Below are 24077 nucleotides of genomic sequence, written 5' to 3'. Positions count from 1 at the left end.
CACAGGCGCCTGAATAGACCATCAGCTGTTCCATTAGGCTGAGTGTAATTTTATTCAGAGAACTGCCACTTATTCTAATAGCCTGCGTGAGACAGGTGTGGGCGCCTAACTGTATATATCGACAGCAGTGGCTGCCACACCTGTGCACCTCCCGCTCCCTCCTCCCCTGTCACATACTGTTACCGCAGAAAGCCGTGGACGTCCCGTGCCAAAAATAACCACACTTCCACAGCAAATGTTTGCGGATGCTGGTGGATTTCTGTCAGGAAAAACACACTGTAAAAAAATCCACCTTGCAAAAGGTTCTTCTGACAAATGTAATGAAGTAGCTTGAACGAAAACTGTTTAGTAGGAGAAGGAGTCAGTTTATTATTTTGTGTGTACTGAAGAATACTCTAAATGTTGCCAACAAAAGTTGTTTAATTGACCTTACTTAGAATATACTCAAGTAAATTTTCCAAACTGAATCATCTGAACAAACAATTTTACATTGAACAATGTTTTGCAAGTTCCCAGCATGCATTGCAGCTTAAAATACAGCCCAAAGTTGTACACAAATTAAATTAAAAGTGCAAAAAAAAAGGCAAATTTACTGTTTACAAGATGCACACCATAATTTAATTTAACATGTAACATAGTGAGGTCATGTGACAACAGTGTAACATAATTTATTCGAAATGTTTATTGTATTGCATACCGTTTCACATTGTACTTTTTGTAAAATATAGTACAATATGTGGATGGTGCTATATATTTATTGCAATTTGCATATTATATATATATATATATATTTCTTTATTTTTTTGACACTACCATTAAAAATTTTGGGGTCAGTAAAAAATTATGTTTCTGAAAGAAGTCTCTTCTGCTCACCAAGGCTGCATTTATTTGATCAAAAATACAGTAAAAACAGTAATATTGTAAAATATTATTGCAATTTCAAATCACTGTTTTCTATTTGAATATATTTTAAAATGTAATTTATTCCTGTGATCAAATCTGAATTTTCAGCATCATTACTCCAGTCTTCAGTGTCACATGATCCTTCAGAAATCATTCTAATATGCTGATTTGCTGCTCAAGAAACAACTCTGATTATCAATGTTGAAAAACAGTTGTGCTGCTTCATATTTTTGTGGAAACTGTGATACTTTTTGTTTCAGGATTCTTTAATAGACAGCAAATTCAAAAGAACAGAATTTATTTAAAATAGAAATATTTTAAAACATTATAAATGTCTGTTTTGATCAATTTTGCGGAGTAAAAGTATTAATTTCTTTAAAAAAAAAAAAAATCCTATTGACCCCAAACTTTCGAATGGTAGTGGATATAGAATTATTATATTATATATTTATGCTTAATTTGAATTACTGAAATGTTGTTAATTGTGAAATTGTTCAAATGGAAAAAGCTGCCTTACCTTTATTCTCTACCTGTGTAACATTAAGTGTCACATTGCTGAGGCGACGAGTATAATGAGAATAATATGAATATTAATGCAGCTCCTTCATAATTGAGCTGCTGCATTGAGTTCATGAACGTTTATGGACAGACTAGTAATCTACAAGCTAATCTGTGCCGGTGTCCTGCTGTGTCACTGCTCTTTATCCTCTCGCACCGCCGAGACCGCCATTACCGACCAACCGCTGTTTACCTTCCTCCTTTCTCCCATGTGAAAAGGTCCGCCTGTCATGGTTTCCGCTGAAATGTGTCCCCACGGCACGTTAAACGGTGTTTTAGTGAGCTAATAATAGAATAGGTTACGCTTGTCAGCACTTCCATGTTCCAGCAAGAAATAAAAGTGGCCTAATGCTGCAGTTTCGTTAAAAGGCCACACTTATACAAGCCGCTGGCTTTCACACAGACAAAATATTCCCCACATGAGCTTCTGGCCCTCCATTAGCTGTGTAAAGATGTTAAAGTTGAAAGATTGCATGTATTAAATATGTTTACTTGGTCCAGCGTTGACCAAGAGTAGTGAAATATTCAGTCAAATCTCATGAAATGTCAAAATAAACAGGAAAAAAAAAGACTATCTTTTGTGTAAAGGTTCTCACTGTCGCACGAAAAAACATGGGAATAACAGAAAATTTGGAAAATTTTAATAAAATAAATAATAAAAATAATAAAAAAAAATTGAATAATAATTAAATAATAAAATTAATAAAATGCATATTTCTATAGTTAATTTAAGTTTTGCTCAGTTCAATTTATTATTTAAATTGGAAGTGTAATCTCTAAAAAAATTATATAAAAATTATGAATGGCTGGAAACATCATAGACATTCATTGGTCAAAAAGTTTGAGAAACCTAATAAAAAAAAAAAATCTATTTTTAGGATATATTTGGAATTTTGATACTATGTATAGTGTGTTAGTATACATTATATTTTTATATGTTTTTTATTTTTACTCTATTTAGCTGTAATTTATATTTATTTCAGTTCTAGTTTTAATAACTTTATTAATTCAGTTAAACTTATTTTATTTCAGTTAGTTGCCATGGCAGTATTTCTAATTTTCGTTTAAGTTTTTCATCATATATTTATATATTATTTTATTTCAGCTTTTTCAGTTCCAAAAACAATTTTGGCATATAGTTTTGACTTACTTACTTACTTACTTATTTATTTATTTATTTATTTTATAGTAAAGATTTTGTCTGAAAATAAGGTTAGTTTACTTTATTAAAAAAAAACTCTTTTCGACCTAGAGGGGTTAAATATTCGGTTGAATCTCATGAAATATAAAAATGAACAGGAAAAAAAATATTATGTTTTGTGTAAAGGTCTCATGGTCACATGAAAAAAAACATGGAAATAACAGAAAATTTTAAAAATGTTAATAAAATAATAAATAATCATAAATATAATAATAATAAAAAATAATCAAAACTAATAAAACATGGATATTTCTATAGTTATTTTAAGTTTTGCTCAGTTCAATTTAATATTTAAATTTAAAGTGTAATCTCTAGAAAATTATATCAAGAATCACGAATGTCTGGAAACATCATGGATATTCACTGGTCAAAAGTTTTAGAAAATATAAATTTTCTAATTTTATTTTCTTTTGACTTTGGCGTCAAATATGACCCTTTTCTTTCAGACAGTTTTTATGGAGGTTCATATCTTTAAATGATTAACCTCCCAAAGAGTGTCGTGATGAAGTCAGAAATGTCATTTATAAACGTGTGCTTACGGCGATCCAACAAGTGTCACCGTGTCGCAGGCCACCCTACCTCTCCAGAGCGAGAATGTGCTTCCTAACAGCTGTAATATGCTTTAATAGCTGCTTTATGATGATTTGTTACGGCTGGAAGTGCCTCTGTGCAGCTGGCTTTACTGGCCCCTCGGGCGGACGCTTTTAACAGCGTGCTTTATGTAATGGAGCGGCGAGTCGGAGTCGTTTGCTTTATGGCAGAGGGAGGTGTGGACTCCCTGCCTTTAGTGTCACACTTTTAGTGCGGAGAGTGTTATTAGTTGCAACTTGTTGAGAATAGATGGTTTTGATTGGTGATTCTGGGAATGTTTATTGTAAAATTGTGCTGGAATACGATTCTTATGATATATGTGTTGAATTCTTTGTGTTTTTCATTATCAGGAGTACTTGGATGTTCTGGGACGGCCAATGGTGCTGGCAGGCCAAAGGGCGAAACAAGTGCAGTGGACCAACGTTTACCAGGATGCTCTGGTATGGAAGATTACCATCATCATCATCAGCAGCAGCAGCAAACTCAAAATTGCATTTTATAGTTTCAAAAATGGCCAATTCATAGGTCTGCACAGACCCTGAAACCACTTGAATTATGTGTTTGTTTGTTTATTATACTGAAAATGCAGTTAAATCAAACAATTAAAGGATTAGTTCACTTCAGAATTAAAATTTCCTGATAATTTACTCACCCCCATGTCATCCAAGATGTTTATGTCTGTCTTTCTTCAGTTGAAAAGAAATGAATGTTTCTGAGGAAAACATTCCAGGAGTTTTCTCCATATAGTGGACTTCACTGGGGTTCAACGGGTTGAAGGTCCAAATGTCAGTTTCAGTGCAGCTTCAAAGAGCTCCACATGATCCCAGACGAGGAATAAGGGTCTTATCTAGAAAAACGATCAGCCATTTTCTGAAATAAAATAAAAATTACATACTTTTTAACCACAAATGCTCATCTTGCACTGCTCTGCGATGCACCACGCATTACACAATCACGTTGGAAAGGTCACACATGACATAGGTAGAAGTACTGATCCAGTGCCTACAAAGTTAACATACAAAGACTAAGTCAAACGCCCTTTACAAAAAAAAGGTAAAACAATGATGTTAGACGATTTTGAAGTTGGAGGAGAAAATGAGATGATGTGAGTGAATGAGAATGAGTTTTTCGCCCTACCGCGGTACTTTCGCCTACATCACGCGTGACCTTTCCAACATGATTACGTAATGCATGGCGCATCACAGAGCAGTGCAAGACAAGAATTTGTGGTTAAAAAGTATATAATTTTTTTTTTTTTTTCACTAGATAAGACCCTTATTCCTCGTCTGGGATCATGTAGAGCTCTTTGAAGCTGCACTGAAACTGACATTTGGACCTTCAACCCGTTAAACCCCAGTGAAGTCCACTATATGTTTTCCTCAAAAACCTTCATTTCGTATTGACTGAAGAAAGACAGTCAAACAGGGGGTGATTCACCATTTGAGAACCACTGAGTTACACATTTCTGGATGAAATATGGCTTGTTATGGAGAAACATCATGGACTTATCATCAGTTTATCATAGAGATTGTTGAACGCTGCAAAATAGCATATTGACAGTAAATAAAAAAAACATTTATCGCATTTTATTGCACGATGGGCTGTCTAATTCACAAATCAGTCTATCAAGTATTGTGATTCTTTTAAATGAATCACCATTTGGTGACTCAATCTGAATAGAACACATGCATCATCACTCTGAATCATGGACTGAATCAGTCAGCTGACTCACTTTCTCTGTGAATCAGCTTGGATGACTCACTCATTGAACTGTAGGTATTATGTTAATTCCAAGTCGTAAACTTCCTCTTTTTTTTATTTGTAAGTCAAATTGGATAAAAGCGTCTGCAAAATGAATAAATGTAAATGTAAACTTCTTGAAGCAAATGCTAAAAATGCTAATTTGTACGGTTAGTAAAACTAGTCAACTTACTTGACTGGTTGTTCAAATGATATAGTGTACTTATATATGCATATGCATTTCTGCTGAAATAAGTTTTGTTTCTAAACTGTCGAAGAAATGATGTTTGGTTTTGTTTAGCACGTTGGGAGTTTACTGCACCCCGCTGCAAGAGCTAAATCCTGCAGGAAACACTGAAACGCACAAACACATCCCGTTATTCATTGATTTGAGACTGAGAAACTGTTTCAGATTGCATTGTTAGCGGTGGCCACTGGCTGTGATATTGTTCCTTCTTTGTTTTCTTACCAGAATGCCCACATTTGAATCTCCACAGCTAGTTTGCTTTGTCATTGACCATATAATTTTACTACGAGCTGGACGGCGGTTTATATGCGGCAGTCTTTTATTCATGTGTGCAGTGTACTGTGAGATCCTTCCTCTAGTTCACAGCGATAACAACAAACATTTGATGTTGCTGTATTTGTTTTGTTTTGTTTTACAGGGTTTAGGTCTCGTCATTACCGGCACAATGCCAGTCTTCAATCTCACCGCTGACGGGGACTCCAAAGTAAGTCGTGAGCAGCTTCCTGTAAATGAACTGCTGGTAATTTGTTTTGTATAGCCCTCAGGACGAAACAAATGTTGCATTATGCCGTTTTTGTATTATTATTATGATCACGTTCCAGTTCTAATTCTTAGCATGTTCCCTGACTGACATTGACAAACTGTTTGAGAGCGGCATGTTACACAATGTTGAATGCATATTGAATAGGTCTTGACTTTGAAGACATACAAGGGCGTTCGACTTTCGAAGTTCATTTTGAGGTTTAATATCATAAATAGGGCGTACAGTTGTATTTGAATACTGAAACCACACTTAAAATGTACAAATGTTTTTGAAAAATAGCACAATCATATTTATCAAGCAAAACAATTCACATAAAGTTTGAAAGGTTCATATGATAAAACAGTCAATTTACTGTTCAACATGAAGACAGATTATTTGGACATTTTCTGGTTGTTAGTGACACATAATTGGATAATTAGTAGTCAATTTTTGATGCATATTTTTTAATGTTAATTTTTTTAATTGTTTTTTTTATGCATTTACACAAAAACCAAAATTAGTGTGAAGTAAATAATTTATATAACATTTTATATATATATATATATATATAATGAAGATATATATAATTTATATATATATATAATTTGGTTCATCACTTTAATTTTGGACATGTTTCACTAAAATTTTAACAACAAGAAAATGCCCATGTCTAACAGTATATTGAGTGTTTTATATGTTATATTTTTATATTTATTTTACATTTCTTCATTAGTAGCCTGGAATGAAGTTGTAGTCACTTTTTTGATACATATTTCCTGGTGAAAATATACTTTGAACATTGTTCGTTTGGCTAGATGGTACAGAATTGAATCTGTAGCGTTTGCACACATCTTTTGTTGTGCTTTGTTAGATGAGTAATTTCCATCAGATGATCAACTGTCCTGGTAGTATGACTGATAAATAGAGAGCGTATTATAATTCTACACATCATATGCCATCACGGATATTTTTCTTGAAGGCACATTTTTCTCACATTATTTGCCCCTTCAATTTATGTCCTTAGCAGATGCTTTCTTACCCAAGCTATATTTCTTTTTTTGACATTGACAGTGTTCATGACAACTATGATACAGCAACTCAACATTATGTATAGCATAAAAATGAAGAAATGTGCTTGTTGTGCAAACTGTGCACTCTCGAAGCATTTTTGTTTTTTTGACAGAGACTCCTGACTGTTAGTTTACCTGTAGTTTTGTGATATATCAATTCTGCCCCCTTGTGGTCCTTTATTGGATTTTTCAGCCTGTTTCCTTCTGGTTTTGTTATTGCAGAATCAGTTGATTCTTGGTGTCATGGGTGTGGACATCGCCCTCAGTGAAATTAAAGAACTCACACCGCGGTATAAGGTAAGTGAAATCATTCTTCTTCAGTCTCTTTTCTTGCAGTCATCAGTCATTAATTTGTGTCTCTGTACACAGCTTGGAGCCAATGGTTACACGTTTGCCATAGATCCCAATGGATATGTGCTGCTACACCCGAACCTACAGCCTAAGGTAAGAATAATTTGGGTTTGTCACTTTATAGGTCTTAAAATTTGCCCTAAATGTAGTTTTTTTCTTCTTGCCTTCAATTTTTAATGACATGTTCATCTCCATACTCGTTATAATAATTTTTTTCCTAATGGATTTGTTTAGATCATTAACTTCAGAGAGCCGGTCACATTGGACTTCTTGGATGCTGAACTTCCAGACCGCAGCAAGGAGGAGGTGAACATCTCTGAAACAAGTTCTCCCCTGCAAATATGGAAAAACAAATTAAATGTCATAAAATGTCCTTCATGTGATTTAGCCAAGTAGGATGTGTTTCTGGAAAAAGATTGTTTTTTGGTCTTGGAACAAAATTCCCAATTCCCATTTCTCATGCCACGAGATCTCGCGACATTAAAATGTGACCAGATTTCTCGTCGAGGTGAAAAGCTGTCTCACAATATCGCCATGAAGGAGCGCGAGGGTGAAATTAGCAAAGAATATGCCACTGCTATGTTTACATTACATTACGGTGCCCACGGCAGCATCACCTTCACTGCTGTTTTGCATTTTTTATATAAATAATAATAACCATTTTATTCAGTTGGATAACGTCTGTTCTGCGTCAGTCGCATACAGTGCAGCAGGAATCAGATTCCACTGATCACATGATGAGAGTAAGGCGAGATGACTGACAAGACAATGGCGGAGGATTCATTGTGCAGCAAAGCCTAAGCATCTGATAAATGTCTTATCTTGTAGAAAGCTCCCTGCCGCTCCCTATACATAGAGTACATGTAATCGTGAATTCAAAAGTGAAAGTAAAACACAGGCTCCCTAATAATACTAATAATGTAATACGAAGTATTTTATTCTTATTCATTCTAAATAATAAATTATTCTTGAGCAGCAAATCAGCATATTAGAATGATTTCTGAAGGATCATGTGACACTGAAGACTGGAGTAATGATGCTGAAAATTCAGCTTTGATCACAGAAATAAATTCAATTTTAAAAAATACACAAATAGATATCAGTTATTTTAAATTGTAATAATATTTCACTATATTATTTATTTTACTGTATTTTTAATCAAATAAATGCAGCTTTGGTGAGCAGAAGAGACTTCTTTTAAAAATTTACTGACCCCAAACGTTTGTAGCAGGAAAACTCAACAAATTTAGTAAATCCCAGATTGATTTTAAATCATGTTTAAATCACTTTGATATGCTTACATGCAATCCAAGAACACACTGCAAAATAGTAATACATAATGAGCAAGACCAGCTTATTAAGAATGATGAAATAAAGTAACCAAATCTTTTATACTTTCCTAGATCCGCCGTCTAATGATTGATGGCAAATCAGGACAGAGGAGAGTCAAGACACTAGTGAAATCTGTTGATGAGGTGAGTCACATGACCTCTTACTAAAAATAATGTGTGATAGTGTATGTTAAATATAGTGATATGTTATGAAAATCTTACGGTGGGTTGGTGATGTGCTGCTCTTTGTACGTGTATTTTCAGCGCTATATTGACGAGGCTCAGAGGACGTACATATGGAGTCCAGTGAGTGGCACAGATTACAGGTGAATATGACACGCTCGCTCGTTCATACTGCCTCTGTTTCTGTTGATGTCAGTCACTTTGTTGTCTCTTGGCTAGTGGGTGGATAGTTAGATAGATAGATAGATTGATAGATAGATAGATAGCTGGATAGATGGATGGATGGATGTGGTCATATGCAAATTAAATTCAACTTTGGCCCTTTCCTTCCTTGCAGTCTTGGTTTAGTTCTGCCATCCTACAGTGAAAACCACATCAGGGCCAACCTGAGCGACCAGATCCTCCAGGTCCAATGTAAGTACCAGAGGCTGGCTAACAACCAGCCTGCTCACCTTTCTTTCTTCCCAAAGAGACTTCCTGCTCCCCCTCTCCCGCCCCCTCTCGTCCAATCAACGGAGAGCCCCTCCCCTCTTCCCTGACATCACAGCAGCAGCGCCGGGTCCGAGCGTGGATTCCCGGCCATCGGCGTCGCGTTTCCCCCGTCAGCACTGGGAGAGCGAGAGTGGACGTGTTCTTCTGTGAAACCCCACCCCACCTCTTCCCTCTTCCCTCCTGTCCTCATACTGTTCTGTACTGAGGTGATTTTTCTTTCCCTGCACGGATGAAAAGAAAAAACCCTCACTAAAAACCAGAGAGGTGAAAGCTGTGGTTTTACTGTGTTTACTGAGTTGAAAATAATGGTGACCATGTGCTATTATTTTTCCTTTTGCCAAACATTAAAAAATGCTCTCGTCTTCTCTCTCACAATGACGATTCTGAAGCATCTTTTGTCTGGACAGGTTTTGTTTTTTTGTTTTTTTTTTCGTTAGCGAGATGTGAAAAGAGGCATGCTTTTGCTTTTCACTGTGTGCTTTATGTGTTCAGTCGTGTTTATTATTTGCTCTGATGCTCACTGTGCTGTATTGTTTGCCGGCAGCTTTGGAATCAGTCAATAAATAAGAAAAAAGTATCCCACAATGCCCCCTGATGGGCCATTGTCCCGCACTGGAGATGGAACGCCTTTGGTTTTCTTTTCTTTCATTAATTTTCCTTGTTTTTCGTTTGCTTTTGTTTGTTCTTGTATTTATTTTGTGATCTTTTCTGTATTTAGTCCTTTCATTTGCTCATTTGATCTTTAGGTCCTTCTTTTATTTGTTTTGTTTGTTTCATTTTACATTTGTTTGTTTCATCTGTTGTTCATTCTTTCATTTGTTTTGCTCATTTTTTCATTTTATTGATTCTTTTGTTCTCTTTCTTTCTTTAATTAGTTCTTTAATTAAATTTCATTCAATCTTTAGGCCTTTTGTTTCTCTTCTGCTTTTCATTTGTTCTTTCATGTTTGTTCATTTGATCTTTAGTTCTTTCATTAACTGTTCATTCTTGTGTTCATGCTTTTTTTTGTTCATTTTTCATTTCTTAGTTTGATCTCAAGTTTGCTTTTTTTCTTTTTTTGTTTGTTTGTTTGATCTTTAGTACATATTGTTTGGAAGAAATTTAGTTTCTTTCTTTCTTTCTTTCTTTCTTTCTTTCTTTCTTTCTTTCCACTCCAAAGCGTTCCTCTCTTCGTAGCTCTTGTGTGATTCTTATTTTGTGACTATATGTATATATAAATATTCCTTTCTTTTCATGTTTTGTCATATTATTCGTATGGTGAAGGTTCATTAGCTCTGATTCTGGTCATGTGTCCTCTGATGTTCTCTCCTCGTCTCCGTTCACTGCCTCCGTTTACTTCTTGCATATATTCTTTGCGGCGTGTCATTCATTTTGGTTTCCTGTTCTCAGTTGTTCATTACTGTTTTGACTGACTTGATTTTCCTTCTTTTGAGAAAACAATATTTTTATTCAAACAGTCATTGAATAAAATATTGTCTGTGACCCCCCTCCTCCCCTTACCCGTCCCCCCTGTTTCTTTTCTGCTCTCTCCTCCTCAGACGGATCAGACTTCAAGGGCAAGTATACACCATATTGGTCCACCACCTTTGTTACTCTACTTCCTTCCTCGTACCCTTGTCCTCAACTCCCTGCTGACGCCCACCTCCACCTGTTCCAGCCTGCTTGCCTCCTCTGTTCCTCCTACCCGCCTTGCCTTCAAGACCCTCCTCTTCCTCTCTCTCCTCCTCTTCCTCACTCCCTCACTCACCCACCCACCCTCTTGCTGCGGCCTACACCCACATCTTTCTCTTTTCTCCTTTTCAAGCTCTCTCTCTCTCTATCTCTCTCTCTCTCTCACTCTCGGCTTTGACAGCCATTTACGGTTTCTCCCTGACATCTCCTGAAGAAGAATAAAATATGATTTTTCTCTCACTGTCAAAACGTATTTCTGATCCCTGTGTCCGTTACATTTGGGAAAATTCTCTTCCATCTGTCTCCTCCTCCTCCTCCCCTCTTTCTTCCTCGGTGACAGTGTTACATCCTCAAGTTTCTCAAATTGGTGCATTTACTGTAGAAACTGTCACTTGTTGTTTGTCACAGCTAGTTCAAATCCTACTCTAGTTACACAGATGCAGTCATTTGTTTGAAAGCATCCCTAAAGTAAACGTAAGCATTACAGTAGTATGAGTTAGCAATTAGAGTAGTATACAAGTATGATCTTATTGTGGTCTTTGTTGAGAAGTTATAATTGCTCTTTGAGTGTAGCGTATCATTGCCTGTTTGTTCTGAATTTTTGGACCCAAAAATGAAAATTCTGTTATTATTTACTCGCCCTCATGCTGTTCCAAAACAATATGACTTTCTTTCATCCATTGAACACAAAATAGCATATTTTGCAGAATGTTTACGCTGCTGTATTTCTTTTAATGAAAATATATACCATGCAGTGCCTGTCAACCTCCAAAAAGATCAAAAAAGCATCATAAAGGTATTATAAAACAGTAATATTACTTGTGCACTATATTCCAAGTATTCTGAAGCCAACTAAAAGCTTTGTATGAAGGACCAACAAAAATCATTATTATTTTTAGTAAGCAGTTGTTTTCATTTTGATCTCTTCCCCACAAAATGCATCATATGATTGAAAAAAAATATATATAAATATAGCTTACAAGTCACATTTGGACCTCTTTTATGGATTTTTTTTTTTTTTTTTTTTTTTGGTGCTAGACATTGCCTGATAAGTGTTAGCTTAGTATTATTTATATGCTATTATAGTATTTATTAATATTTTGAATTAGCTTTATATATATATATTTACGCACGCATTATCTTATTTTTAGTATATTATTTTATTTTTATATATTAAATATTTCTGTTTAGCTTTAATATTTTTTTTTATTCTAGTTTAGGTTTTAGAAATTTTAGTACTTCAACTTAAACTTATTTAATTTTTAAGCTTTATTTAAATTAAATAAATCTGTAATAGTTTTAGTTGAAAGGCAAGGCAAGTTTATATATATATATATATATATATATATATAGCACATACTTTCACAATGGTGATATTCAAAGTGCTTTACATTAAAAAGGAATTTCAAATTATAACAGATAACAGATGCATAAGATAAAAAATAACAAAGTTTTTTAAAAAAAAAAAAATGTATTTAAAATGTATAAAAAACAAATGCAGTCAGTAGTAATTCAGTAAATGCACAGCTAATCAGATGGCTATAGCTTTAGTTAACAATAACAACATTGCCCTAATCACTATATGCTTTCATTGAATAGAAAAGAGCAGTTTGAACATCCTCCAAAACATATGGGTTTGAGGGTGAATAAATGATCTTGAATTTTTATTTTTGTGCAAACTGTTCCATTAAACCTTGAAGACTGAACAGAAATGTTGCCATACAGCTGAATACTTAAAGACAGACCTCTATGAGCATGTGATTTTGTCTTCAGTTTAGCCACAGTTTATTCTTGTAGGTTGTCTATTACAGTTTGTATAATTATCAGTTAAGGGGCAGGAATAGGCTGCAGATGAATTTGCTAGATTTAGGTCCTCTCCTGTTGTCTCGGTGATGGAGCACTTGGTAGCGCCCGGTTGGTTTGTCGTCCTCCTCTTACACCCCGTGTTTTCATCAGCTTGACCCCTCTGTACGTCTATCACCCTCCAGACTGCCACTGCGGACGTGCCGTTACGTCTTCAAAAATCCTGACCTGGAAGTGCAAGACATTGTGGAGGGAAAACTACCTGGGCACAACAGTGGTTTCATTGGATATATAGAGTATATACTCTTTTTTTAACAGACTAATGTGACATTGCTGCTTGTATACTTGTTTAACATCATTATTTGTTGAATATAAAGACATAAACTATTAAGATAATCAATGCAAATGCTTTAATAATATGGCATAGATTAAACTGGGTTGCCCTCTCTCTTGCCCTTCACAATGCTGGGCACTTTCTCCGATTGTGTCTCTGGAGCGGCTCCACGGTGCCAGTCTGTGGGGCGATCACCTCCATCAGGACCCCTGCCTCACCCACTCCCAGCTAAACGGTTGGCCATGTTGATGCCTGTTGAAAAAGAAAGCGGCACGCCACGCTGTTAATGGGAATGACGTCGGAGAACTCGCTTCGTCTCACTGTGTATCCCGAGAGTCGAGCCAGTTCTCCGACTTGCAAAAGAACAAAATTTGAACTAAATTTGCTGATCAAAACATTCAATCTAAAAGTGTCTGCTTTCCGAATTATTACATTATTTCGGCCAATGCGACTCCATTGAAGGCACCATAGTGGCTAACGCTGGTATTCCCCCATGATTCCTCAGTGTTGCTATGGTAACGTCCCCACTGCGTTCCTGCACCTTTTGAAGAGCAGCTGATGTTAATTTGTTTCCCAGAAGCCTCCCTGTGTTCTCCGGCCTCCGCTTCCCCCTGGATAATCTTGCCCGTTTCTGTTGCAGATTTTGAGTCTCTCCTGCCAAACACTTTTGAGTCAGAGGGACATGTGTTCATTGCCCCCAGGTAGCTTTGTGTGACTTCTTGAAGCCACGTTCCTGTTTTCGTGCATACGTCCATCCCTAACTTCCTTTTCAACATACCGTAGTCACTGTAGTCTCTGTGTGTTTGCTGTGCGTAACGTGTCTTTCCATTTTAACCCAAGTAAATGTGTTTATTTATTGTGTTTTGTGTGTCGAGACTCCTCGCCGTCACCCGTAGGAAAGGAAAAAATCCTAAAAAGATCTCTTTAATGTGTCAATTGATTCTCCTAGACAGCATTAAGAGCAAATGGAGAATTTTACTGTTCTGGGTTCATTACAAGTACACTCATAAAATTAATGATCCTTTATTGGCATCGATGGTTCCATAAAGAACTTCCATGCAACCTTTACATGCACAAAAGATTCTTTATAGTGGAAAAAGGTTCTTTAGATTTTTAAAATGTTCTTCACACTAAGAAAATAATGGTTCTTTTAAGAACTAAAGGTTCTTTGAGGAACCACATTGGAATGATTGATCTATAGTTTTTTTCTGCTTTTCATTTGTTCTTTCATTTTTCTTTGTTCAATTTATCTTTAGTTCTTTCATTAATTTTAATAATTATTTTGTTCGGTTGTGTTCATGCTTTCATCTCTTTTTGTTTGATCTTTAGTTTGTTGTTTTGTGCATTTTATTTGTTCTTTGATTTGTTTTTGTTCTTTTTTCATTTTGTATATTTTTGTTTTCAGTTGTGGATTGGTTCTTTAGTTAATTCTTTATATTTTTCTGTTTTTTTTTTTTTTGGTTTTTTTTTTTTAATTGTTTATGCTTTTGTTGCCCCTTGGTTTCTCCCTCTTTCATTTGTTAATTTGGGTTGTTTTTAACTCAAGGGCTAGGTAAATATAGGACAGAACACGTTGGGTTAATTTTACCCAGCAAATTGGGTTGTTTATTTAACCCAGCATAAAGGGTTGATTCATTTTTACTATAATACTAGCTTTTTTTTTTACTTCATGCATGAATTAATGTGATTAACTTAAATCCTCTACACATTTTTTTAAAATACTCCACATAACCACTGGTTGATAATATTATAATTCCTTTATTTTTGATCATATTTCACAGAATAGAATATTGTATATCGTTTTTAATGCATATTTCATACATTTAAGCTTGTTTAACAAATATTAGTAAAAATTAAACATTTAATAGCAATTCAAGTGTAATCAACCAGTCTTTGTTGTCCCGTTTCCACCGTAACGGCGCTGGACCTTGTGCTGGTGTTGTGCCGAATTCTTACCCCCCTCGTTGAAGTCTCTAACTAATTGCCTAATCCTAACCCCACACCTAATCCTAAACCTACCAGTACTAGGGGGGTAATAATTTGGCGGGGGTCAGAATTCGGCACAACACCGGAGCTTGTATCGTGTTCAGCGGGGGAACCCACCGCCCTGTGTTTCACTCGCAGCCTGACTGTGACTGACTCCATAACCTGTCCATAAACAATCAGTGTACAATTCTGAGAACATATTTTAACATCCTAAGTATTTATATTCTGTATCTTTTTGATTAAAATCATAAAATTTTATGCAAGGCATAAAAGACCGACACGACACTCGTTTAGGTGACTCACATCGTGCCCATTTGTTACTTGGCATAAAATTACATCATATACAGAACAATAACGAATTTATAGATAAAATAAAATGTACACAAACCTGTATTTTACTGAAGACATGCACCAATTTGACGGAGCTGCATTGCTCTCTCCTGAAAAGGGCGCAAAAAGCCCGCAATAAATAACTCAATCCCTGGGTTATTACGTCTGACCCAGGATCTGAGTAACACAAAAACTACACAAACAGTGGAAAAATAACCCAAACAAAATGACCCAAAAGGCTCAACCCAGGATTTGGGTAGAAAAAATAACCCAGGATTTTTTAGCTAGTATATTAGCTCTCTAGTTCATTCTTTATTTCATTTTGTTTGAATTTTGTTTATGCTTTTGTTTTCTCTGTTTGATATTTAGTTTGTTCTTTCATATTTTTATATATTTTTTGTTTCTTCTTTTGATCCTTTGGAATCTTTAAGAGTGTAAAGCTTGATTTCCAGAGAAAATAGTTTCAACTTGTCTCTTGGTTTATACAAACAAGCAGTAGTTATGTGTGCTGTATTTCATTTAAAACAGTAATATAAAGCTTATATTTTTCTTAAAGTGCTTTAATTTTATTTGTACAGTTGATGTTTAATCAATGCATTTTCTGCAGGTGAAATAAAATACTTTATGGGTAGTTGTAAAATACAATGGTAGCAAAAAATACAATGCCTGTCTCAATTAACTTCCATTGTTAGTATATTATAATAGATGTGATTTTTGCTTGTTTTTACTAACTTGAGGGACAAGCTGAATATTTTCTGTGGTAATAACAGCTGTTGATAAAGCTTAACTTGTTCTGAACCTGGAAAGTTCCTTTAAATCTCCTGCTATACAGATTTTTAACCTGAGAATAAGACCCTAGTGATCTCACATGTGTCTCCTTTAGATTTCAGAACAGTGCCTCAAACTGTCATTAGATTTTACCAAAGTGTGCAGTTAATGTAATTTGAACTCAAAAGTTCATCTTTGCTATGCACAATTTTTTAGCTCAACATTATATTTCCCTTAATCAATTTAAGGACAAACATCTGAGATAAAGTTCACTTAGATCTGAAAGCCATGTGATGAAAGCCTAACCTCTGAGCGGTAAATTTTCCTCTGTGTTTGACCTCATTGTCGTCTGCTGTCATGGATCAGTATCTTTTGACGTTCAGCAGATTCTCCTCATGTCTTCTCCACATCTCATCGCTGCAGCTCTCGCGCGTCTCCTCTGTATCTGTGTGTGCATGGCGTTCTCCTCACTTCCTTACATACGTCATCAGTATCAAGGGGAAGGTTCACTTTGATTTGCATGTTAAAGCACTGATGGACCTAGAGAAGTTCACGTGCATGAGTCTATGAATGATCATCTCTCTGTGTGTGTTTGTCCTTTGCATACTTTGCAACACTCCAAAAATCATGTTCTTAGCCAGTATTCTGTCTTGTTTTCCACCTAAAAACATCCTTGAAAAAAGATAACTGAGATTTTGTAAGAATGCAACTTGTATATAAGTGTATTTTAGGCAAAAGTGCACTTGTTTTTAGTGAGTTTATGCTTAAATCTACCTTTGAATCAAGACAAAATACACTGTGGTTTTACTTCTCAGGTGAATTAATCTTGTTTTAAGGATGTTTCCATAAAGTACTGGTTAAGAATAGTTTTTTTGCAGTAATTGCAGTACATGTATTTGGTGTTTTGTATGTGTTTAAGATGTATACATGAATGTGAAATGAGTAAAGTGAAATATTTGTCAATGCAAAACTCTATCTTTCAAGGGTTTGCAGTCTATAATATAACTGTTTATGATGTTAAATCTATAAGAGAGAGTTTTTATGTGTGCATGTTCTGTCAGTGAGGAATGACGCGTGTTTTCCTCAGGGAATACTGCAAAGACCTGGAGCTGTCCAACAACAACACGGAGTTCCTGCTCAACTTCATCGCTCTGATGGAGAAGGTCACACCCGACTCCAAACAATGTGAGTCTCACAGATCTTACAAACGCCAGTATTCTCATCCCTCTTACAAGTGTGCAAATTATTGACTGACTTTACAACTTTTTAAAAGATTGTGCAGGAATCTGTTGGTCTTCTTGCACTACCAAATTGTCTTTTGCCATATTTAGTACTGTTAACCAAATGGCAGCTATGAACATCTTAAACCAGCCTTACTGATCTGAACAGGTCTGCTGGCTGGTTTTAGAAGGGTTTGGGGCACTTTTTAGCTAGAACACTGACTTGCCTAAGCTAAGAAACCAGCTGAGACCACTTTAAACCACCTAAGAATCGGTTTAACATACTAACATAGCATAATTGTATGCTGTTTTTTGTGGATACTGACATGGACCACACATAATCAGTGCTATTTTATTATTTTAGTATTATTATTTATATACTCTTATAGTATTTATTAATATTTTGAGTTAGCTTTTATTTCTATATTATCAGTTTTCATTTTAACGAAGTTTAAGTTTTAGTAATATTATGTGCTTTTGCCATTTTTTTTATTTTCTTTATAGCTTTAATTCATTTTTGTTTTAGTAATTTTGGTACTTCAACTTCTTATCTACTTCAGTTTCTAATTTGTTTTTTAACTAAGTTTTTCATCTAATATTTACAGTTTATTTATTTGACTCTCTCCTTGACTAATTCTTGAACTCAAAACAATCTTGTATTAAGATATCAGCTCATATGTCATAATATTATCATCATTATTCCACACAGGTGACAATTTCTTGCTGCATAATCTGATCTTGGACACGGGCATCATTAAACAGCTGGTAGATAAAGTCTGGAAGACCAAAGACCTCAACACGTACGTTTATGTTCAGGATGAACCACTGAATTTCCTCACATTTATTAGCAGATTCACACTCTTATTTAGCATCATTCTAAAAATCTCAAGCACAAAAGTACCTGAGTAAATATGTGTGTTGTGTTACTCTAGGTACGGCTTTCTGGCAGTCTTTGCAGCCACAGATGGAGGCGTCACTCGAGTCTTCCCTAATAAGTGAGTCCGGTACTTTTTTTGTTTGTCTTTGTCACTGGCTTATTGTACATAGTTGCTGATGTAAAGTGTGTGTGTTCTTGTTTAACCTGAAAACATTTTATGAAACAGCTGAAAATAGCTTATAAGTCATGCCAAGTGATGTTTTGGGTCATGGGTAGGTTTAGGGGTAGGGTTAGTGTAGGGGGATAGAATAGTCCAGTATAGATAGTTTGTACAGTAAAAAAAAACATTAAGTCTATGGAAATGTGTGTACATCAGGGCCGCTGAGACCTGGGAGGAAGATCCAGAGCCTTTTAATGCTAGTTATTACCGTCGCAGTCTGGACAACAAGGGCTACATCTTCAGAGCCCCATATCGCACCGGTGAGTGAGTGTGTTATTATAGCACACAGAAACACACATCAGACACTAAACAGTCTTTACAGTCACATAATAGTCTCTCTCGAGGCCATATATATATATATATATATATATAACATTTATAAAATAATTATTATTAATCATAATAATTAGATTAAACGAATCATCTATAATTTTATTTACAATGTCTTCAAACTTGCACATGCAATCAGAATTTTTAATTAGAATCAGAGTATCGTTTATATAATATATTATTCATTTTATGATTTAATCGTTTTCAAGAGCTGCTTTTTTGTTGTTTTGTATTTTTCTTCCAGGCAATGATGACATACTGAATCCAGAGAACGACACCATTGGCATTCTGGTTAGCACAGCAGTGGACTTTACCATAGGAAGCAAAAACATCAAACCTGCAGGTACAATAAAACCTCCTGACAAAATAACAAATAGGGTCCACATGGAGGCCTTTTAAACCAGACAAATGGCACAGCTTGTGTGCGCAAACAAAGCCAAGATCAAATGTGGGATTTGATATGATGGCTTAAGAACTTCATCTTATCCAAAAGATGGTCAGATTTCTGTCTTGTACTGTCCCGACAGCAGCTGTGTTTGAATACATGATCTTTCTCAGTGCAATAAATCCTGAGACATTTTGCCATTTCTTGACTTAAACCTCTACAAATCTACAGTGATATGCTGCGGTTCTTGACAGAGCTCATGATCATCATGTTCCATTAGGATTACCTGACAGGTGGATTAGCACAGATAAGTGCTGCTTTATGAATCTGGGTTTAGAAGAATGACATATTCTGCTCTGAACATCGTTGTAAAGCCAACTCTGCTGAATTATATTGATGTAAATATCTTGCCAAAGTAAAGTTATCTAGATGATATCACAGATTAGGCATTATTATGGCATTTTCCACTAAACACATTCATATTTACAGCTGTAATTGCAGGTTTCAAATATAATTATCATAATAATAAATCAGTAAAATTCTGAACTTAATCTAAAAATTATTCAAATATAACGAAAAAAAAAAAACTAAAAATGGTTACCATATAAAAAGTACAATATAATTGGCATATAAAAGGAAGGGTAAGCAACAAATTTTTGATAGACCAGAGGTTTTAGGTTTTCTTTTTCTCATTCTTTTTCTGTCTTATACTATCTTAGTTGTGGGTGTGAAGCTTGATCTTGAAGCTTGGACTGACAAATTCAAGATCTTGGCGAGCAACCACACCGACAGCAACCGGCAGAGTTCTCAAACGGTAAAATGCACAAACGCACACACACATATATACTGTATATACACATGAGTACTATTACTAAATACTGTTGTTCCTGTCTGACAGTGTGGACCAACCAGTGGCTGTGAAATGGACTGTGAAGCCAACAGTGATGTAAGAGACTCTTAATGCACATCAGTGCTATAGATCAGATCCATACATCCTCATTCACATCCTTCTTTTCAGAGTTTGTCCATTAAGTGTATCTGGAACTATGGCTGATTGATCTAGTAATATTACCATAATTTTCTATTTAAATTGACTGACTGATAGTGCGTGTCTGATGTAAACTCATGCATAACATGCACGTATTGTATATGAACAGTGATGTGTTTATTAGAAACTGTCCGTCATTCTTTGCAGGACTTGCTTTGTTATCTGATAGATGACGGAGGCTTCCTCATCATGTCCAATCAGAAAGACCACTGGAATAAGGTCAGGAAGTTCAACAGGACATCGATGTGTAAACAGACTGGATTTGCTCCAGTTTTACACGCTGTGCTCTTTTCTTTTATCTGTAGATTGGGATGTTCTTCAGCGAGGTTGACCCCACTCTCTTTTACGCCCTCTACAACAACTCCTTCTACAAACGCAAGCAGTCCTACGACTATCAGTCAGTGTGTGACCCCGTGCCCAGCAGCAACACAGGGGCCGCCCCGCGAGGAGTGTTTGTGGTAAAATGATGGATGGATGGATGGATGGATGGATGGATGGATGGATGCATGGATGGATGGATGGATGGGATGTTAATAATCCGATCCGAATCTCAGTCGGACACATGAACACCTCAATCAATCTAAATGGAATCGGATTAAAAGAGGTGGTGTAGATTTTAAATGCCCTGTTAAATATAAAAATTTATTAGCTACATAAACCTTTGAATCTGACTACTTTTACAGTTGGATTTGAAAACACCTCGCGCACATGTGCAGTGCCATAGTGGTTATGTTTATTCACATCTTATGAACTCAGAGGAGAAGACTGAATATTTGCTAAAACGCTTTTTCGGCACATTTTTAGATGTTATCAAGGCAAACACATCAGTTATGCTCATGGATAGTTACATGGATAGCATATGATTGCAGTGATTTTGTCCATTTCTGAATGTGGAGACTTATGCACTGTGTATGCGCTGAAGTTCGAAAAGGATGTAACGCACATGTAAATGTGTATTTGAATTTTTGCAAAGTTTAGGGTACATAAAAACGTTTGGAATCTGTAGTCTGATTGGATTACAGAATGCAGTGTCGTTAACTAAAATTTGAACCATTAAAAATTGAAATAAAGTAATAATAAAATATAAATACTAGATGAAAAACTTAAACTTAAAAAAAACTTGCTTAAACTTAAGAAATGTTGCTTTGGCAACTAAATGAAATAAAATAAGTTGAAAGCTAAATAGAAATATTTAAAAAAAAATAATAATAAAAATGACAAAATCATATAACAGAATTACTAAACTATTAAAAATCATTTTCATTTATTAAAATAAAATAATAATAAAAATAATATATAATTATTAGATGAAAAACTTAAGTTAGAAATATTGCCTTGGAAACTACTGTAACTGAAATAAAATTGATGTACAAAATTTCTAAAACTGATATAAAAAACCTAAATAGAAATATAAAAACTAACAGAAATGACAAAAGTACAACAGAATAACTACAACTGAAATTAAAACTATTTAAAAAATAAAAATAAAATAAATATTAGATGAAAAACTTAAATTAAATGTTGCTTTGGCAACTAACTGAAATAAAATAAGTTGAAATTGAAGTATTAAATTATTTTGTCAAGTACTAAAACTAAAATAAAATAAGTTGAAGTATTAAATTTACTAAAACTGAAATAAAATAGAGCTAAATAGAAATATAAAAAACTAAATAATAATAAAATAACAATCAACTAAATAAAATGATAAAATTGACAAATTAGCAGAATTACTAAAATTGTTCATAAATACTATAATAGTATATAAATAATACTAAAATACCACTGAACGAATGTTTGGATGGATTGAAGGATAAATAAATGAATAGATGGATGAATAGACGGATAAAGATAATTGTGTGTAGGATAGGTGGGTATTTGGATGGATGATGAACTGTGGCATAATCAAATGTCATGTGTTTCCTCTCAGCCTACTATTGCTGATGTGTTAAATGTCGCCTGGTGGACGTCAGCGGCTGCCTGGTGAGTTTCTGTCTCAGTCAATTATAATGTCTGATCTCAGTGCTGTAGTAGCTTGTAAACGTGTGTGTTGTGCGTAGGTCACTGCTGCAGCAGATGCTGTATGGATTCACCTATCAGAGTTGGTTCATGACAGGTGTGTAACATTTACATTGATTTTAAAAGGTCGTTGTTTAAGTGAATCAATAAGAAGACAAATCTAACGTGTGTGTGGATGTAGATGAGGTCGATGCTGAAGGAATGGAGCACAAAGAGACGAGCTGTGTGACGGTACAGACGCAGTTTTACTTCAGTAACATCAGCAGCTCCTACAACATACTGCAGGACTGTGACAACTGCTCCAGGTCAGACACACTCCAGTCATGCTGTCAACGTAGATTATATATACACGTTTTTAATAACAATGTGCCTGTTTTACAGATTAATTCATGCTAAGAGAATAAACAACACCAACCTGCTGTTCGTGGTGGCTGAAAGACTGTCCTGCAACTCCTGTGAAATAGAGAAACTGTCTCAGTTGGAGATAGAATGTATCCTTATACATGAACATGCTTTTCTATATGAATATACTTGAAAATGTAATTTATTCCTGTGATCAAAGCTGAATTTTCAGCATCATTACAGTCTTCAGTGTCACATGATCCTTCAGAAATCATTCTAATATGCTGATTTGCTGCTCAAGAAACATTTCTCACTATTATGAATGTTGAAAACAGTTGTGCTGCTTCATTTTTTTGTGGAAAGAGTGATACATTTTTATTCAGGATTCTTTGATGAATATAAAGTTCAAAAGAACAGCATTTATTTGAAATAGAAATCTTTTGTGACATTAAAAATGTCTTTGTGGTTATTTTTAAAGGATTAGTTCACTTCAGAATGAAAATTTCCTGATAATTTACTCACCCCCATGTCATCCAAGATGTTCATGTCTTTCTTTCTTCAGTCAAAAAGAAATGAAGGTTTTTGAGGAAAAAATTCCAGGATTTTTCTCCATATAGTGGACTTCACTGGGGTTCAACGGGTTGAAGGTCCAAAGTTCAGTTTCAGAGCAGCTTCAAAGAGCTCTACATGATCCCAGACGAGGAATAAGGGTCTTATCTAGAGAAACCATCGGTCATTTTCTGATAAAAATAAAAATTATATACTTTTTAACCACAAATGCTCGTCTTGCACTGCTCTGCAATGCGCCACCCATTACGTAATCACGTTGGAAAGGTCATGCGTGACGTAGGCGGAAGTACTGATCCAGTGTCTACAAAGTGAACATACAAAGACTAAGTCAAACGGCCTTTACAAAAAAAAAAAAAAAGAGGTAAAACAACGATTTTGAAGTTGGAAGAGAAAGTGAGATTGAGTTTTTCACCCTATCGTGGTACTTCGCTTAAGGTCACACGGGACCTTTCTAACGTGATTACGTAATGCGTGGCGAATCGCAGAGCAGTGCAAAGACGAGCATTTGTGGTTTTATTTATTTTTTTAGAAAATGACTGGGCGTTTCTCTAGATAAGACCCTTTGAAGCTGCACTGAAACTGACATTTGGACCTTCAACCTATTGGTCCCTGTTGAAATCCACTATATGGAGAAAATCCTGGAATGTTTTCCTCAAAAACCTTAATTTCTTTTCGACTGAAGAAAGGAAGACATGAACATCTTGGATGACATGGGGGTGAGTAAATTTGAATTCTGAAGGGAACTAGTCCATTAAACAATTCAGTGCATCCTTCCTGAATAAACATACATTTCTTTAAAAAAAAAAATCTTACTTACCCCAAACTTTTGAATGGTAGTGTAAGTTTGTTAAAAAGACATTCCTTAACATCCTCCGTTTCTCAGACAAGGAAACAGATACATGTGAGACAATAACAACAGCCCGGTATAGAAAAGGAACCACAACCTGTTTCGACTACAATGTTACAGTACGTACACATTCACATGCT

General features: G+C 35.2%; 1 protein-coding gene and 1 long non-coding RNA gene across 3 annotated transcripts in view; one reads left to right on the top strand and one right to left on the bottom strand.

Moving 5' to 3' along the window:
- The window catches only part of cacna2d2a (calcium channel, voltage-dependent, alpha 2/delta subunit 2a), a 211778-nt gene that overhangs the window by 181807 nt on the left and 5894 nt on the right, over positions 1-24077 (top strand). The window contains exons 15-38 of one of the 2 annotated variants that reach the window (XM_051897062.1): positions 3604-3693; positions 5659-5724; positions 7056-7130; positions 7203-7277; positions 7419-7490; positions 8588-8659; positions 8780-8841; positions 9036-9112; positions 10729-10746; positions 13639-13699; positions 17170-17267; positions 18012-18102; positions 18235-18297; positions 18556-18659; positions 18974-19072; positions 19834-19928; positions 20013-20060; positions 20310-20381; positions 20468-20620; positions 22090-22142; positions 22220-22275; positions 22360-22483; positions 22560-22669; positions 23974-24056. In XM_051897062.1, the coding sequence (XP_051753022.1) occupies positions 3604-3693; positions 5659-5724; positions 7056-7130; positions 7203-7277; positions 7419-7490; positions 8588-8659; positions 8780-8841; positions 9036-9112; positions 10729-10746; positions 13639-13699; positions 17170-17267; positions 18012-18102; positions 18235-18297; positions 18556-18659; positions 18974-19072; positions 19834-19928; positions 20013-20060; positions 20310-20381; positions 20468-20620; positions 22090-22142; positions 22220-22275; positions 22360-22483; positions 22560-22669; positions 23974-24056 (1917 nt within the window). The remainder of the gene's footprint in view (positions 1-3603; positions 3694-5658; positions 5725-7055; positions 7131-7202; positions 7278-7418; positions 7491-8587; positions 8660-8779; positions 8842-9035; positions 9113-10728; positions 10747-13638; positions 13700-17169; positions 17268-18011; positions 18103-18234; positions 18298-18555; positions 18660-18973; positions 19073-19833; positions 19929-20012; positions 20061-20309; positions 20382-20467; positions 20621-22089; positions 22143-22219; positions 22276-22359; positions 22484-22559; positions 22670-23973; positions 24057-24077) is intronic. The other variant, XM_051897063.1, reaches the window with a different exon arrangement.
- On the bottom strand, positions 11860-17158 carry LOC127514322 (uncharacterized). Its single transcript, XR_007930597.1, has 2 exons — positions 15373-17158; positions 11860-13250 (listed from the first exon to the last, which is right to left on the bottom strand). It is a non-coding gene; the product is annotated as an uncharacterized LOC127514322 (long non-coding RNA).

This window comes from Ctenopharyngodon idella, chromosome 6, assembly GCF_019924925.1.
Source record: "Ctenopharyngodon idella isolate HZGC_01 chromosome 6, HZGC01, whole genome shotgun sequence".
NCBI classification, from domain to species: domain Eukaryota; kingdom Metazoa; phylum Chordata; class Actinopteri; order Cypriniformes; family Xenocyprididae; genus Ctenopharyngodon; species Ctenopharyngodon idella.
Note: the sequence above shows the minus strand (reverse complement) of the source record. Positions and strands in the feature narration are given on the sequence as shown.